This window comes from Astatotilapia calliptera, chromosome 15, assembly GCF_964374335.1.
Source record: "Astatotilapia calliptera chromosome 15, fAstCal68.1, whole genome shotgun sequence".
NCBI classification, from domain to species: domain Eukaryota; kingdom Metazoa; phylum Chordata; class Actinopteri; order Cichliformes; family Cichlidae; genus Astatotilapia; species Astatotilapia calliptera.
In genome coordinates, this window is record NC_137436.1 from 28,969,517 (window position 1) to 28,987,246 (window position 17,730).

Here is a 17,730-nt window from a genome sequence, read left to right on the forward strand (position 1 = left end):
CTGTTCACCATCAACATTGCGTGCAGCAGCAACCACAGCCTCCCAGACACTGTTCAGAGAGGTGTACTGTTTTCCCTCCTTGTAAATCTCACATTTGATGATGGACCACAGGTTCTCAATGGGGTTCAGATCAGGTGAACAAGGAGGCCATGTCATTAGTTTTTCTTCTTTTATACCCTTTCTTGCCAGCCATGCTGTGGAGTACTTGGACGCGTGTGATGGAGCATTGTCCTGCATGAAAATCATGTTCATCTTGAAGGATGCAGACTTCTTCCTGTACCACTGCTTGAAGAAGGTGTCTTCTAGAAACTGGCAGTAGGACTGGGAGTTGAGCTTGACTCCATCCTCAACCCGAAAAGGCCCCACAAGCTCATCTTTGATGATACCAGCCCAAACCAGTACTCCACCTCACCTTGCTGGCGTCTGAGTCGGACTGGAGCTCTCTGCCCTTTACCAATCCAGCCACGGGCCCATCCATCTGGCCCATCAAGACTCACTCTCATTTCATCAGTCCATAAAACCTTAGAAAAATCAGTCTTGAGATATTTCTTGGCCCAGTCTTGACGTTTCAGCTTGTGTGTCTTGTTCAGTGGTGGTTGTCTTTCAGCCTTTCTTACCTTGGCCATGAGTATTGCACACCTTGTGCTTTTGGGCACTCCAGTGATGTTGCAGCTCTGAAATATGGCCAAACTGGTGGCAAGTGGCATCTTGCGGCCCTGTTGACTATTTTGAATGAAATGCTTGATTGTTCGATGATCACGCTTCAGAAGCTTTGCAATTTTGAGACTGCTGCATCCCTCTGCAAGATATCTCACTATTTTTGACTTTTCTGAGCCTGTCAAGTCCTTCTTTTGACCCATTTTGCCAAAGGAAAGGACGTTGCCTAATAATTATGCACACCTGATATAGGGTGTTGATGTCATTAGACCACACCCCTTCTCATTACAGAGATGCACATCACCTAATATGCTTAATTGGTAGTAGGCTTTCGAGCCTTTACAGCTTGGAGTAAGACAACATGCATGAAGAGGATGATGTGGACAAAATACTAATTTGCCTAATAATTCTGTACCCCCTGTATGCTTATCATCCATGGCCACATTCAGTGATTACTATAGGAGATCAATCGGTGCAAATTTGATTTGTTTTGAGTCATTTGATTTAATTTTTGCTTTCAGTTTTGGTGTTTTCTCGCTCACAGGTCTGCTGCTCACCTTTATTATTTAATTTTAATTCCTTGTTATTTACGGGTTTCAACTTTTGGCTTTTATTATTCTTTACTGTTTTATTCTTGTATTTTGGTGCTCATTGGTGTTTTGTTGATTTACATTATGCCCTTACATTTTGTGGCCCCACCTTCTGGCTCCTGCTTTGTGGAGCACATTTTAAATTCAAAGTCCCCGCACAACTATTCAAATCTTGAATCGCAGAAACAGAGGAAAGCAGAAGTGAAATAGCAGAACTGCACTGATATATTTAAAACTATTTCTGTTTTACATTTCAAACTGTTGCTGTGTGCTGCTTGTTGCTGCATGATCTGTACCACAAAGCCTGTTTGCTCGGTACAAGTGAAAATGCATATATGCACAGGAAAAAGTCATTGCTATGCGTTGTTGCATTAAAATGACATCTTTACCTTTTTTGTTCACATGAACAACGTTGATCTATAAAAAGATAGACTAGGTTTGTTTGCTTGTTCTTGCAGTCCGGATTTTTTCCCCCACTTAATAGATTATTTTATTGCACTTATGACTCGTGTTTTGTTTTTTGTTTTTTTGTTTTTGTTTTTTGTTTTATTTTTATTTTTTTTTAATGACATCAGAAACAGCAGTATGCGACATTACGTGATGGCAGAGCTTCAGTTCATCCTTTGTCATTTTTTTTTTTTTTTTTTAATAAATAGGACAGGGGGAATGAATGAGAGAAAGAGGGGGAGAGAAAGAAAGAAAACCAAAGGGGAGAAGAGACGGTGAGAAGAGGGGGGAAGAGAGAGAGAAAAAAAAAAAAGAACTCCTGGGTCACCTGTATGGAGAGAAAAAAAAAACAAACAAACAAAAAAAAACAAACAGAGGAGACAGCAAACAACAAAGAGCAACATAATAATAGAGAAAACAAAGCACCATCACAATAAACTAGCTAGTCATAGATATCAATATTTACTAAATAATAAACGATATTGTGCAGCACGCAAGATAGACAGCGCACAGTGTGCTTTGAGGCAGCAACCAAGAAAGCTTTAGTCCGCGTCTGTGAATACCCATGTGTGCATACCTGTGTGGATCAGCATGCTTGCATTCCAAAGGTTTCTCCATGTAATGATCTGCTAGGGAGTGTGGGGGGGCCACAGCCCCGTCCTCCAGGGTGTGAAGCGGGTATGGAGGAGATCAAAACTCTAGACATCCAGAGGCCCCCAGAACACAAGAGACCATGGAAGACCAACAGAGGGGCAGCCGCGCCACTGTTCCAGTAAGAGCTGAGGAGAGTCCCAGATGAGGGCTCGCCCAGCAGCCGCGGAGCAGAAGTCAGGGGGAGTTGCAGTGACGCGCCCGTGAGCTCCGCCGGCCCCCAGCTGTGCCTGAGTGACCGAGCCCCAGGCCGAGAGGCCGGGGGCACCCCACCTCCAAAGGGGCCCGAGCGAGCCCCAGGCCCCGACAAGCGGCCGCCAAGGAGTGAGCCGGTGTGTACCCGGACGCCCACCCCCAGACACAAAGAACCACCAACACACCGACACCTGAGGGAGTCCGCCACCGGCAGGGGAAGTGGTGGTGGGTGGAGATAGGCCTCCAAACCTTGGAGGGCCTGAGGTGTCCCCAGAGAGGTGGCGTCTGATACCCAACCTGACATATAGACACAGACATACAGGCACACACAGACACAAACATCCATTCCCACCCTCATGCTCTCATATGCACTCACTCCACACTCAACCAACGTGGAGACAGACATAAAGAGACGCTGTACACACAATCACACTCCCCAAGCGTACTCTACAAACCGGGTCTAGGTACCCTTGCCCCTGGAGGGGGGAATTGCACCCAGACCCAGGTGGTGTTACCCTTTTCCCTGCGGTGGGGAGAGGCAGACCACCCCGACTCCGCAGCAGCAGGGAGGCCCCACACCCCAGACCGCAGTCGGACGGCCAACTCCTCCTACTAGCCCTCCCGCTCCAGCAGGCCGCAGAGAATGGGGGTGGGAGAAGACTCCAAACCTCCCTCCACCCGCTCATTGTAGTGTTGATGCATATGTGTTCTAAGGTGCAATTAAAACCCAGGAGGGCATGGAGCTACCTGCCAAGGAGCAGCAGGTAAGCGCATAGTCCCTCCTGCTGGCCCTCAATGACTAAGTGTATTTAAAATTGAGAGGTGGGCAACGACGTCAGGGGTGAGGTATACACCCTGATGGTAATTTGGACTCCGTGATTGTGCCCACCCCCAAGATCCTATATGTATGTGTAATGAGAGTGTGAATAATGTGAATGTCTAAGTTGTGGGATAAAATTGAGGCAGAGGCAGCCAGGTGACATACCCCCACTCCAAGGCCCTGCATGTGTGGGTGGTTGTGGAGGAGCGGGAAGAGGGAGGCAGCTGGAGATGGGGAGGGAAGGAAGGGAGGGGCAGGTAACCCCTCCCTGGGGCCAGCTCCCCCGCTGACCCCAGTAGGCACTCCCACCCTTCGCGACCCGCCAGGGAAGGGGGGCCCAGGCCCATCAGACCGGGGCCCAGTGCAGTAGCGCCCTCCGGCTCCACAGAGCCCTGGACAGTCCACCCAACCCCACCACAGAGAAAACTGCACCCACCCCACCATCCACACATCTTCCAGACTACATAAGACGGTAAACGCCCAGGCTGAGATCTTCCTCCACCTCTCCTGTATCTCCCCCTTCTGCAGAGAGTTCCTGAAGAGAAGAAAGCTCCTGCAAGATGTGACCATCCCCCCCACCAGTTGAAGAGCCCCCCAGGCGGCTCGACGCACCGGCGGCACCCTGCTCCAGGGCCGGGCCCCCATGCACCCACCCGCCCACAACCCCGGCAACACACCAACCAGGACCCAAGCCCCCGAGGCCCGGCCCGGGCCCCAGCCCAGAGACGGAGCGCCCCCAGAACCTCACGCCCATCCCGGACCCACCCAGGGGCAGCCAGGTTGCCAGGTCAGTAACCCACGTCCGTCAGCACAGACCCTCCCCTAGCCCCGCTGCACGCAGCCGCGAGGAAACAGTCACCTGAGAGCCAACAGAGCCCCCAACCGGACGTGACCGCTACCCCGGGTTGAGCCCCCCAAGGAAGATGCCTCCGGGGAACCCCCCGACGCCCTAAGCCTGTCCCTACCCCCTCACCAATCACAACAGTGAAGGCGGGACCAAACTATGACCCCCCACCCCCACTAGGTGATGGAGCTGATAAAAGGGGCCCAGAGCAATTGATCTAATGTGGTGGCAGAGGCTGTGTCAAGACTAATGTAATCTAATAGATAATTTCTGTATTGGTTAGAATTAAGATTATTTTTATTTTTCCAGTTCATGAGGACTGTTTTCTTGGCTATGCATAGGGCAGTGAAGATCATATGGGCTATATTCTTTTCTGAAGTGACATTATCTAAGCTGCCCAGTAGACACACTAAGGGGGAAGTTGGAATGTTACATTTCAGACACTTTGATAAGTATTCACATATCTCGCGCCAAAACTTTTGCACTGGTGGACAGAACCAAAGAGCGTGGATGTAATTGTCTGGTGTATTGCCTTGACAGTGTGAGCAGTTGTTGGAAGATGTAAAGCCCATCTTGAACATCCGATGACCTGTATAGTGCACTCTATGAAGTATTTTGTATTGTATTAATTGCAGACTGGGATTTTTAATTAATTTAAAAGTTTTTAAGCAAATCTGAGACCAGAAGTTTTGGTCTAGGTTGACTGATAAATCTGCTTCCCACTTTGCAGTAGGAAGGGATATTGATTCATCTAATTTAGAGAGTGTTCTGTATATTTTAGATAATAATTTGGGGGATTTAAGAGTAAGAAAATGTGCCGCACTTAGTGGTGTTTGTAATTCAACTTGACTGAGGTTAAATTTCTTTTTTACTATGGATTTAATTTGTTGATATTCTAAAAACCTTGTCTTGTTGATCCCATATTGTTCAACTAGTCTGTCAAATGGAATAAATTCTGTTCCCTCTAATATATGTTCTAAGTATTTAATTCCTTTACAACTCCATTCTGGGAAATTAATCATATTATTGTTTTGTAATATGTCAGGGTTATTCCAGATAGGTGTACGTTTGCATGGGATTAATGAAGACTCCGTTATTTTTAGAAACTCCCACCATGCTGTTAGAGAAAAGCTGATGTTGATACTTTTAAAGCATTCATGTCTTTTGATGTTTGAGCTAATAAATGGTAGGTCTGAAATCTCTAGATCCTTGCATAGTGCCTGTTCAACATCTAGCCAGGGCTCAACTAAGAAGGTATGTTTTAACCATTCTGAGATGAACTGAAGCCTGTTGGCTAAGAAGTATTGGTGAAAATTAGGCAGATCTAATCCTCCTCTATCCTTGGTTCTTTGTAGCGTTTTTAAGCTAATACGCGGGGGTTTATCTTTCCAAAGGAATTTGGAAATATATGAATCCAGAGATCTGAACCAATCTTGTGATGGTTTGTTAGGGATCATCAAAAATAAGTAATTTATTTTTGGCAAGATCATCATTTTTATAGTGGCGACCCTTCCCATGAGTGATATGGGTAAAGATTTCCATCTAGTCAGATCGCCTTCTACTTTCTTTAGAAGTGGGATGTGGTTTAGTTTAGTTAAGTCTGAAAGCTTAGGAGAGACATTAATACCTAAATATTTAATATTTCCGGATTGCAGTGGGGCAGAGGAAGAATTATGGAAGGAGCAGTTAATGGGGAGAACTGTAGATTTTGGCCAGTTAATTGAATAGTCACGGCTTTTAAAAACAAATTCCGTGTGCGACAGCTTCCCCCAGCCATATTTTCTAGCTTTGAGGTGCAGTTACTTGAGTTGAACTGCTCCTCCCCGATCCTCTGTGCGGTGGTATATCGCCCACCAAAAGTCAATAAGGATTTTATTCATGAGTTCGCTGACTTTTTAGGAAACCTCTTGGTTAATTATGACTGTACTCTCATTACTGGTGATTTCAATATTCATGTCTGTTGTGAGTTGGACCCACTGGTCAAGGACTTTCTTGCTCTTATAGACTCTTTTAACCTTACTCAGTGGGTCAGTAAACCAACCCATATTAAAGGCCACACGCTTGATTTGGTACTATCCTACGGTTTGGACATTTGCATTACGGACATTTATAATCCTGGGATATCGGACCATTTCCCGGTTTTGTTTAATGTCAATGTGTGCAATATGGAGCTGAAACGTGAGGGTCCTGTGCAAAATATACGCATGATTAACTCAGAGACTATTGCTCAGTTTTCTATGGCTCTGACCAACACTGCCTTCTGCGAAATTAACTGGGATACAGCTACACCGGTTAATGATCTCGCTAACTCCTTCATCGCCACCTGTACTTCTATTTTAGACACTGTAGCTCCCTTAAAGACCAAACGCCTTAAACCATTCCGTCAACCGTGGATGAATGACTATACTCGTACCCTCCGACGGGATTGCCGCCAAGCGGAGAGGAGATGGAAGAAAGACAAACTCCAGATCTCCTTTGACATTCTCCACAATTGTCTGAAGAAATATCAGAAGGCTGTTAAAACTGCAAAAGCCTCCTTCCTTTCGGAGATCATTGCGACTAATAGTCATAAGCCGCAGGTCCTTTTTGGCATTTTTAATTCGTTAATAAATCCACTCTCCACTCAGACCGAGACCTCCCAAGCTTTATGTGAAAAATTCCTAAACTATTTTTCAGATAAAACTATAGCACTAAGATCCACATATCTACCCATTGAGGACACATCTTTAACATCCGAACCCTCGTCGGTACTAGAACAGTTTGAATTTGTTTCCTTTCCGACCCTTAAGGAAATAATAGCTCAAACGAAAAATTCCAATTCCCGTCATGATGTGCTCCCTTCTCGCATTATCAAAAACGCCCTGAATATTGTAGGACCCTGGATTTTACTTATAATGAATTCATCACTACTATCAGGCTGCGTCCCTGCCGTGTTCAAACATGCAGTTATCCAACCTGTAATCAAGAAAAGTAATCTTGATCCTAATGTCCTCTCAAACTATAGGCCGGTATCGAAACTCCCTTTTATGGCTAAAGTCTTAGAGAAAACTGTTCTCAAGCAATTGCAATCTTTCTTAGAGGCAAATGGAATCAATGAAAAATTCCAATCTGGTTTTAAACCTCACCACAGTACCGAGACAGCTTTACTGAGAGTTTTTAACGATCTCCTCGTAACTGTTGATACAGGGCGCCCTGTGGTTTTAGTTCTTTTAGACTTGTCCTCTGCTTTTGATACGGTCGACCATGATATTCTCCTTTCAAGACTTGAACATGTAGTTGGCCTTAAAGGCAAAGTACTCTCATGGTTTAAATCATACCTATCCGAGCGGTTTTTCTCTGTCTCTATGGGAAATCACTCCTCTTCCCCCGCACCCCTTCGTTGCGGTGTTCCCCAGGGGTCTGTGTTAAGTCCCACGTTGTTCTCTCTCTATCTGTTACCCCTGGGAAAAATCTTTAGAAATCACAATATCTCTTTTCACTGCTATGCGGATGATATCCAAATCTATTTCCCTTTGGATTTGGATCTTCAATCCCCGCTATTGCCGTTGCTTAATTGCCTGTGTGACGTCAGAGACTGGCTACTGCATAATTCGCTCACCCTCAATGAAAACAAAACAGAAATTATCGTCTTTGGTAGCCACATGCCGTTGAAACAGCTTTCGGAGACTTTAGGTTCCTATGCCAGCCACTTATCGCCCACTGTCAGAAATCTCGGAGTAATGCTGGACAGCTCCCTCAAATTAGATAAGCAAGTGGCTGCAGTGGTAAAAACCAGCTTCTACCAACTACGCCAAATTTCGAAGGCAATGCCTTACCTACGACATAAAGACCTTGAAAGGCTCATTCATGCTTTTATAACCTCTAGACTGGACTACTGTAATTCTCTTTACTTAGGCCTCCAACTCTCTCTTATTCAACGCCTACAATTAGTCCAGAATGCCGCAGCACGCCTTTTAAGCGGCGCTAGAAGACAGGATCATATTACTCCCATTCTAGCTGACCTCCACTGGCTTCCTGTCAAATACCGTATTGTTTTTAAAATTCTTTTATATACTTTTAAAATCTTAAATAACTTGGCACCCAGTTATTTGATTGACCTTCTTAATCTATATATCCCTACAAGGGCACTCAGATCCTCTAATCAGGGGCTTCTAATGCAACCAATGTCTCGATTAAAGACGAAGGGGGATCGGGCCTTTGCTTTCGCTGCACCAAAACTCTGGAACAGCCTACCGGTTGATGTCCGTGTGTCGGAAACTATCCAATCTTTTAAATCTCGGTTAAAAACCCATCTGTTTAAGCTCGCTTTTCAAACTACTTAGCTTAATTTTCCCTGATTCATGTCTGTTCTTATATTATTATTTTATAATTTTATTCTTTGTTAACTGTTTTCTCCTGTTGTAAATTGCAAGTATGGTTCGTTTGTGAAGCACTTTGTTGTACTTGTGACTTTTAAATGTGCTATAGAAATAAAATTGAAATTGAAATTGAAATTGAAATAATCTGAAACTCTTGAAAACCAGTTTATTAAAGTAATTACCTCAGAGAGGTTGGTTTGTGTGTTTTGCAGAAAAAGCAACACATCATCCGCATAGAGACTGATTTTATGTTCTATGTTCTTACATTTTATGCCCTTAATTGTTGTAGCCTGTCTAAATGCTGCTGCTAGAGGTTCGATAAAAATTGCAAAAAGTGAAGGGGAGAGTGGGCATCCCTGTCTGGTGCCCCTCAGGAGACAGAAGCTGGAGGATGTCTGGTCATTTGTTCTGATACGAGCCGTTGGGGAATTGTATAATATTCTTATCCAGTTTATGAAAGAGTTTCCAAAACCAAATTTGTGTAAAGTTGCGAATAAAAATTTCCAATTAACTCTGTCAAATGCTTTTTCTGCATCTAGAGATAATATTATGGTTTCGATGTTTTTATCGTATGAGTAGTCTATTAAATTAAGTAATCTACGAGTGTTTGTTGAGGAGTGCCGACCTTTTATGAAACCAGTTTGGTCAGGATGAATTAAGAGGGGGGTCATTTTCTCTAATCTCTTTGAGAGAGCTTTGCAGATTATTTTAAGGTCTACATTTAAAAGAGAAATTGGACGATAGCTTGAGGGAAATAAAGGGTCTTTGCCTGGTTTTAGCAGGAGACTAATGTTGGCAGAATTCATATTTGGTGGTAGTCTGCCCTTTTCCTCGATTTCCTGCAACATGCTGTGGAATACTGGTGCCAAAATTGTCCAGAATTCTTTGTAGAATTCTGCAGGGAAGCCGTCTGGACCTGGAGCCTTATTATTGGGCATACTTATCAGGGCTTCCTGGAGTTCACTTGGCGTCAGTGGCGAATCCAGTTCCATTGCTTGACTGTCTAGTAATTTTGGAAGAGTTACGTTGTCAAGAAACAGATCAATTTCATTTTTAGATGGGTTTATTTGTGGTGAGTATAAAGTTTCATAGAAATCCCTAAAAATGTTGTTTATTCTTCCAGGATCATATATTGTGTTCCCCGATAAATCTTTAGCAGCACATATAGTTGTTTTTTCTTTATTTATTTTTAGCTGGTTAGCTAGAAATCGACCTGATTTGTTACTGTGTTCAAAATTCTGCAAGCGAAGTCTTTGTATAAGGAATTGTGTTTTTTTTATTAATAGTTTCATTTAATTCTAGTTTTGTTTTTCTTAAATACACATAAAGGTGAGTTATAATCATGGATCATGCTGATGATTGAACCATATCTTTAGATATACAGTCATGTGAAACAAGAGTGACCAAGAATTACAGCTCAGACTCTACAGGCCTCTGTTACACCTGATTTATGCTTCAGCAGCAAACCTATGACACACACACACCAAGAAATGTAATTACATATCGGGTCAACGCAGCCTGCAACAATTAAAAAGATTCCCTAAATCTAAATCAGGCCTTAATGTGTTAAATATTCATGAATGAGTGAGTGAAGTCATCTGACAATTAAAGCTTTGCTTTGCACAGGAACAATAATCCCAAGCACAGCAGCAAATCTATAATGGAAAGGAAAGACTCCAGGTGTTGCAGTGGCCCAAAGTCCAGACCTCAATCTGACTGAAATGCTCAGGGTGAGGTTGTGGGTGTGTGTGTCTTCTTTCTTTTTTTTAACATGACTGTATTATAAATCAGACACACACATAAAAGCCTGTTACGTTCACTGAATCTATAAAAATCTTGGGAAAAGAGCCACTGTGTGACTTTTATCATTGACATGTAACATGCGTGCCCTCAAATCCCTCCATAATCCCTTCTCCGCTTCCATATTTGACTCTTACTTTAGATGTGAATTGCTGGGATGAAATCAGTTTTTATTTAATTTGTGGGAGGTAGAATCGTCTTTAACTGCACATGTTGAAATAACACAACAAGAGAAGTCCTGAACATATTTCAGCCACCCGCTCTCACACTTTAATGTCAACTGGAACAATACAATACATATATACACCTTTGTATATAAGATTTACTGTAATGCTGATGAGTAATTAAAAGTGTTTTCCAGAGATGTTGGTGTGTATTTGCAAAAAAAAAAAGAAAGCGGGGAAAAAAAGATATATACCCCATTCATTTTGAGAACTGCTTTTGTGTTTGTCATGTTAGGGTTATATAACATGACTGGACAGTAAATAACTCACTCAATGAATGCTGTAAGCCCATCACTGCTGACCATAATATTTTTATGGAAATAGATTTTATTAATGGGTATTAGGGTACCAGTGCCTAAGCTATTAAATGTCACAAAGCGGCAGTCTAACTAATGCAGCACAAGTCAGCTGGCGAATCTTGTACTGAAATATTGCCCGTACAGGCATTATTGTCATAATTATGCCAAAGTTTATTGTTGGGAACAGTTAGATGAGAGACACAGTATTAATATAAAGAGAAACCTTTTTAAGTCTGTGTCTGTAAACACCAATAACCTTTAGCATTTTGAAAGTAGCAGCCAACACCTACATGTCTGAGCAAGTAAACCTGCTAAGTGCTAAATGCGTCCAGTGTGATACTCCAGTGCCCGGGTTGGTTTCGGGTGACACTCGCTGTACTTTGCCTCTCCTCCCACCCTATTTCACCCCGTTTCATAGCAGATGGAACCTCGTCATTTTTTTTTATTTTATTTTTTTTTAATTAGTGAAATACTTTGTGTACGTCTGTTAATAATGGTTGAAACCAGCATTGTAAGGCCTTTAAAATGTAGGTCTTATATATTGACTTGTGTTGGCGTTAATCATGTTAGACAGTCAGACTCGTGGTTAATCTTCATTGAATTAATATATTGAGTTGTAATCGAAGAGGGCTGTGCTGTAAAATGACAAAATATTTAAACTGCCTGTGTTGCTCTCCTAATATAAGAAGACAATCACAACATTTCACTGCAGGACTGAATCTAGTGCAACAAATTTAATCTTTGTTTAGACCAAACCGAATTTGTACCTTTCTCCTTAACTCCTGCTTTTTTTTTTTTTTGCTTTTTTTTTTTTTAAATAAAGTTAATCACTTTGTTGTGTCATCCTCACACTAACATTTATTAACTCTCTACTTTTGTCTTCCTGTCAGAAACCGAAGAAACCGCCTCCACCATCTAAAAGCACGGGTAAGGAGCAGTTTAACCTCTTTGTCTTATTATCTGCTCTCAAGTCAGTGGGAAGTGTGAAAACGGGCTTCTTACTTTAAATGTCTTGCTATTGAGCAGCTCATTTCTTAAGTAGAATTAGTAGGTGTTTACATTTATTCTACACCGCCTCAAAAATATAAAGTGCATTAATATTACTGTTTGGAAAAAATATATAGATTATTGTTAGAATAATCTGTTAATTCTTTGGTTTCAATCCTTCTTTATAGCCAGCGTCTGTGCTGTTTCATTGCTGAAATATCATCAAGGACGCAAAAGAAACAGCTGTGTACTCAGGATATTTCCATCATCATGTCCCATTGAGTGCACCTGTGTACATGCTGGGATCCTGTAACTGTAGCAACTCATAAAAAAAAGAAGTGTATATATACACATGGTAGAAAGTAGATTAAAATCCAAAAAGGATTGGCTCCTCTGCCATGTACTCTTTGTTTACGTTTAACTGATTGAGGAAACATTCATCAAAGCCCAAAGTGTGTGATCTACTTCTACTTCAAGTAGAAGGCTGTGTGGTGACTGAGTTTGGGTATAGAGACAGCAGTCCCTGGTATCAGCAGCAACATCTACAGTTTGCAAAATGCACATTTGCATAATTTTTTTTACCACAGGGTTTGCATTCATATCCTGCTAGGACTGCGTGTGTGTGTGTGTGTGTGTGTGTGTGTGTGCGCGCGCATGAGTTCCTGTCAGTGTAGAGATTTTTTTTTTCTTAATGTGTAGATGTTAAACATAACCAAACCACACTGGTGTGCACCCACCAATACATACACAGTGTAATAGTCATCTGGCAATTCTGTGCTAATTTCATACCCGCCTGGAAGTGTCTGGTAGAGGATAGTGTATTTGTGTCAGTGCTTTGTTGTGTTTACTTGAGAAAGTGTCTTCCTATCTGTTGTGTGAGTCTCAAGTCAGTCGCGTCAGACAGACGAGGTGACTCTTGTGCGGACCATGTTTCGTTTTTCAGCTCTTAAGCCGGAGATCCCGAGTGCTGACAAGAAGCCTCATCTGGTCAGGCCAGAGGACAGAGGTACGGTTGCACTCCGTCTTTGCTCGCATCCTTCTTTATGTTCCCATTTCTCCACATTGCTCACAGCTTTGCTCCACATATCAAAATACTTTTTTTTTTTTTTTGGACATTTCCCTCCAAATTTGGCACTGAACACAGATCTCCATCCGATATTACTTTCCTGTTATGGCCTTTTCACTCGGTGCATAAATCCATCCTACTTCTGCCACATGGCATTTTACTCAGCATACTGTTGGATAAGCAGCCTTCCTCTCTGCTTGGTTTAAATTGAAGAAAACACAAGTTAACAGAGGATTTATGAAGTAAGAAGCTAATGTTACTAGGTATGCCTGAGACAGCACCTCACTGTCACCAGCTCCTTCTAGCTCACTTCACTTTGCTGAAAATGTTGGGTAGACTGGAACACAGTCAATAAAAGCTTTAACCACAGGTTTAACTTTAGTGTTCAAAAGTTTAGAAGACATTGATTCATATTCTGATGGCTTTTATGGAAAATTCTAAAAGACAAAAGTCTGAGTTTGTGTCTACCTGAAGCGCCTCTTGTGGTTCCTTCGTCTGTTTTGTTGTTGCTGTTTTTGTCTCGAGTCTTCACTTTCTTCAAAGCCTTTGTTCTCTGACTTAGTGGGGTCTTCTATATTGTGTCTCCCTTCTACGTTTCGCTTACTTTTTTGTTCATTTGAATGTTTTTCCTTCATCGATGGAAATTAGGTTTCAAAATACACTGGTTCTTTTTGTTTTTGTTTTCCCTTCCAAAAAGTACTGCTTCTAGAAAAGGCTAAAACACTTGCACTATTTGAAGATAAACAGAAAGCACTGATTTGCATTTAATATAAATAAAAACTGCCATACACAAAAAAAACCCAATATGGGTCCAGATTCATTAGGATGTGTATGTAGGTGGAAAACTGTCCCACAGGCTAAAAAAACAACAACAACAAAACAACACTTTCTCGGTTTAATGTCTCTTTTAAATAATATTCAGGTAAGGTTTATAAGATTTTCAAACTTAAATACGTTTATAGTAAAAAATTAGCCAGCTTCACAACTTGTGGGGGAGATGGATGCATTTAATGAGTTTACTTGTGTGGTGGCTGCTGTACACCTGAGGTCAGTTTATTTTTATGGTATAATCACAGCACATGTTGAAGCAAGCTCTAGTGCTGTCAACGCAGTTTCTCTTGCTGAGCCGAATGCAAGGGGTGTGTGTGTGTGCGTGTGTGTGCGTGCGTGCGTGTGTGTGTGTGTGTGCGTCCCTGCTAGAAGCTGCCCGTACTGCTGAGTTGGTGTCTGTCTTATGTAATCATTTTAGATGTAATTAATTCGGTGTTCAGGATTAAAGCTTTATGGATAGAAGATAATCTTCATTGTGATTGTGTAGAGATTCCAAAATCTGTAATAAAAACCCCAAAGCAAATGCAGTTGGATCTGGAAATGTCTGGATACACATATTAGCTCATTTGGCCTCAGGCATGTTGGTACATTCTCTAAATAAAGAGTGGAATAGTAGAGGACAATAGTGGTAGATGATCACTGGATCCTTTCCATAATAAAGGGAAAAATAGCCTCTAAGGTCCATAGTACATCATCAGTTCAACATGGTAAGGCTTCTTTGGCTTTGTAGCATGCCTCTCAGGAGGTAGACGTCAAAGACAAGTGATACCAAAAGTTAATAATTAATGAATTGTTATGCAATTCTGTTTATATAGACTTGAAGGGCTTTATCTGCAGTACAAGCGGTAAAATGATGCCGACTGAAGTTTCAGCTTCATGTGTGCTAGAAGTATTTATACGATTTTTATCAGTGTGTGACTGAATAACAGCAACAATGATATAAGGGGGTCAGCAGGATCAGCAGTACCTCCTGCTGTCATTTTTTTCAAACTTCTGCATATTTAAATTTCTTCCTCAAATCTTCACTTCACAAAGTATGTGTCTGCTCACTCTAGGTTACTTTCTATGTCTCAAATCCCCCCCTCCCCACACACACACACACACACACACACACACACACACACACACACACACACACACACACACACAAGTTGTAACACTAATCTCTTTTTCCCTCGACATTATTGTCTTTCATCCTAGTGCTTCTTCGTATTTGTTTCTTTTTGTTTTCTTCTCTCCATTTGTGTCCTAGGAGGTCCTTCATGGGAGGTAAAGGAAAAATCTAAGAATCACACAGGGTTATTTATGTTCATAGTAAAGGAACCAGCAGACAAACAGGAAAAGAATGAATCACAGTAGCTGTTGTGGAAGTAAAGCTAATTGGTCTTCCAGAAAACATTGCCGCTTGACAATACAGCTGATACTTTCAATTATGTTGCATTGTCACAGATGATTGCTCACGCAATAAATGCTTTTCCTGGTTAATAGGTAGGTAACATGACACACAATCACATCACTGTTTTCTAATCAGTATGACAACAGATCTGTGGAAAGCAATAACGACAGATCAGGACACATGTCGTGCTATGTGTATTACATTATTTGCCCATCTTTCTATCTGTTATCTATCTGTGTATGTAATCTAGTCTGGTCTATCTTGTGCTTCCCATGTTAGGGTGTTGGGTATGGGCAGAAATCTGTGCCATCAGAAACTGAATTTGAATAAGTTCAATTTGAATTTGAATTGCTCAGATTGAATCTGAATTGTAACTTGAATAAATGCTTTTGAAAACTGAATTTGAATTAGTCTAATTTGAAGTTGAATTTATGGTTTGAAAATGATCATCACTAAATTGAAATTGCATTTTATATTTTGAAAATGAATTCATTTGCTTTGAAACTGCATTTTATCCTTTAAAAATTCAGCTCTCGAATAATTTCAGTTTCACTTCTCACCATTCAGTTTCAGTTCTACAATTCAATTTCAGTTCCAAAATTCAGTTTTTTGGAACTTACATCCGGTTCCGGTTCAAGCGCAGATTAATAGAACTACGTTTTACTAGCGGACCAAAAGTGTTACTGACGGGAATCTACAGCGTCTTGAGCTGAATTAAGACTTCAGAAGTCATTCGTCATGTCGAATGACCAGCGGATAAACTCTCAGGTTGGTAATAAATGTACTACATGTATAAGAACAAGCGTCATGTTAACAAATGATAGCCGTACAGTAGCTGTTATGCTTATTGTAGCTGCTAGCTAAAAACGCTAATTTAGCGTAGTTTGCCCTGAATTCAGCTTTGACAAACAAATATGATCGACTGTTTCTAGTAGAATTCCAAAGTTGTCATCTTGGACCCTCTCAGAGTACCCCCTCTGCATGCTTGCAGAGACCCCTACAGTAGCGAAACATGCAAAACGGTGCCCAAACCTTTGTATTTTAGCTTTATTTATGTCTTACACAGCATCCCAACTCTTTAGCTAACTTAATAACTTTAGCTAAAGTGAATAGTTAGTCTAATTCATTAGTGCAGCATTACTGGATCACCTCTGTTTGAAATGATATAATGTGATATACAACTATCACTGTGTTTAACTACCATAATAATTCTTAGGGTACTGAGTGCATGCTTAATTGGGTTTTTTTTTTGTTGTTTTTTTTTGTTTTTTTAAAGCATACTGCTCCATTACTATGTTTGACAGGCTGAAGTTGTCGGGTCACCTCCTAAATCGACCATCTTTTACAGGTGTTTTGTGCCAGAAATGGAGTGTCCACTGAAGACTGAAGATACTGAATCTCTACGCCTTGCCATTGATCCCTCTTGTGCCTTCATCTAGACAAGAGACATTAACTTAACCACTCTCATATGCTCTGTACCTACATCACCTTCCCTGACAGTTGTAGCTTGGCTCATCTTGGTGTTCATCTGAACAATAGACTGGACTGGACTCATAACTCAGACGCCCTCTACAGGAAAGGGCAGAGCAGGCTGTACCTGCTGCGGAGACTCAGGTCGTTTGGAGTGGAGGGCCCACTCCTGAAGAAATTCTATGACTCTGTTGTGGCTTCTGCTATCTTTTATGGCGTGGTCTGCTGGGGCGGCAGCATCTCTGCTGGGGACAGGAAGAGACTGAACAGGGTGATCCGAAGGGCCAGCTCTGTTCTAGGATGCCCTCTGGACCCAGTGGAGGTGGTGAGTGACAGGAGAACGGCGGCTAAGCTGTCATCCCTGATGGACAACATCTCCCACCCCATGCAGCAGACTGTGACAGCACTGAGCAGCTCCTTCAGTGGGAGACTGCGGCACCCACGGTGTGGGACGGAGAGATTTCGCAGGTCTTTCCTCCCCACTGCTGTCAGACTCCATAATAAAGACTTTAACTGATCAAGCACACACATCCATACATATGCAATAATACTAAGTGCAATAATCCTTTCTGTCATCGTTGTATTTTTACTCAGTTGTATATAGTATTTGTATTCTATTTTTATCTTATTGTATATTTATTTTATTTTATTCTACTGTATATAGTATTTTATTTTATTCTATTCTGTACAGTTGTGTACTGTATTTATTCTTATTGTATTCTAATTTTTGCCTCATAACTTTTGCACTGTCCACTTCCTGCTGTGACAAAACAAATTTCCCACGTGTGGGACTAATAAAGGTTATCTTATCTTATCTTATCTTATCTTATCTTATCTTATCTGAGGGTGAAATTATAAGAATGTGTTATTTTGCAAAGTGCTCTCTAGGGTTCCTAAATAAAATATGGCATTGAGGTCATTTTTTTAAAATTAATCCCTTCTTCTGAAATATAAGAACCTCTCCTGGTTTTAATGGCACTTTGGATTTCCTTACTTTCTGTTCCACTTCCAAACCCAAATAGATGCTGGCAAGCTGACACAGTAACATGGAAGAGGGAAAGACGTTGGAAAGGACTACTACAAATAAACCTAATG

General features: G+C 41.6%; 1 protein-coding gene across 3 annotated transcripts in view; it reads left to right on the forward strand.

Moving 5' to 3' along the window:
- The window catches only part of cd2ap (CD2-associated protein), a 114,745-nt gene that overhangs the window by 58,428 nt on the left and 38,587 nt on the right, over positions 1-17,730 (forward strand). For all 3 annotated transcript variants that reach the window (XM_026143288.2, XM_026143289.2, XM_026143290.2), the window contains 2 exons: positions 11,776-11,812; positions 12,816-12,878. In XM_026143288.2, coding sequence (XP_025999073.1) covers positions 11,776-11,812; positions 12,816-12,878 — 100 coding nt within the window. The remainder of the gene's footprint in view (positions 1-11,775; positions 11,813-12,815; positions 12,879-17,730) is intronic.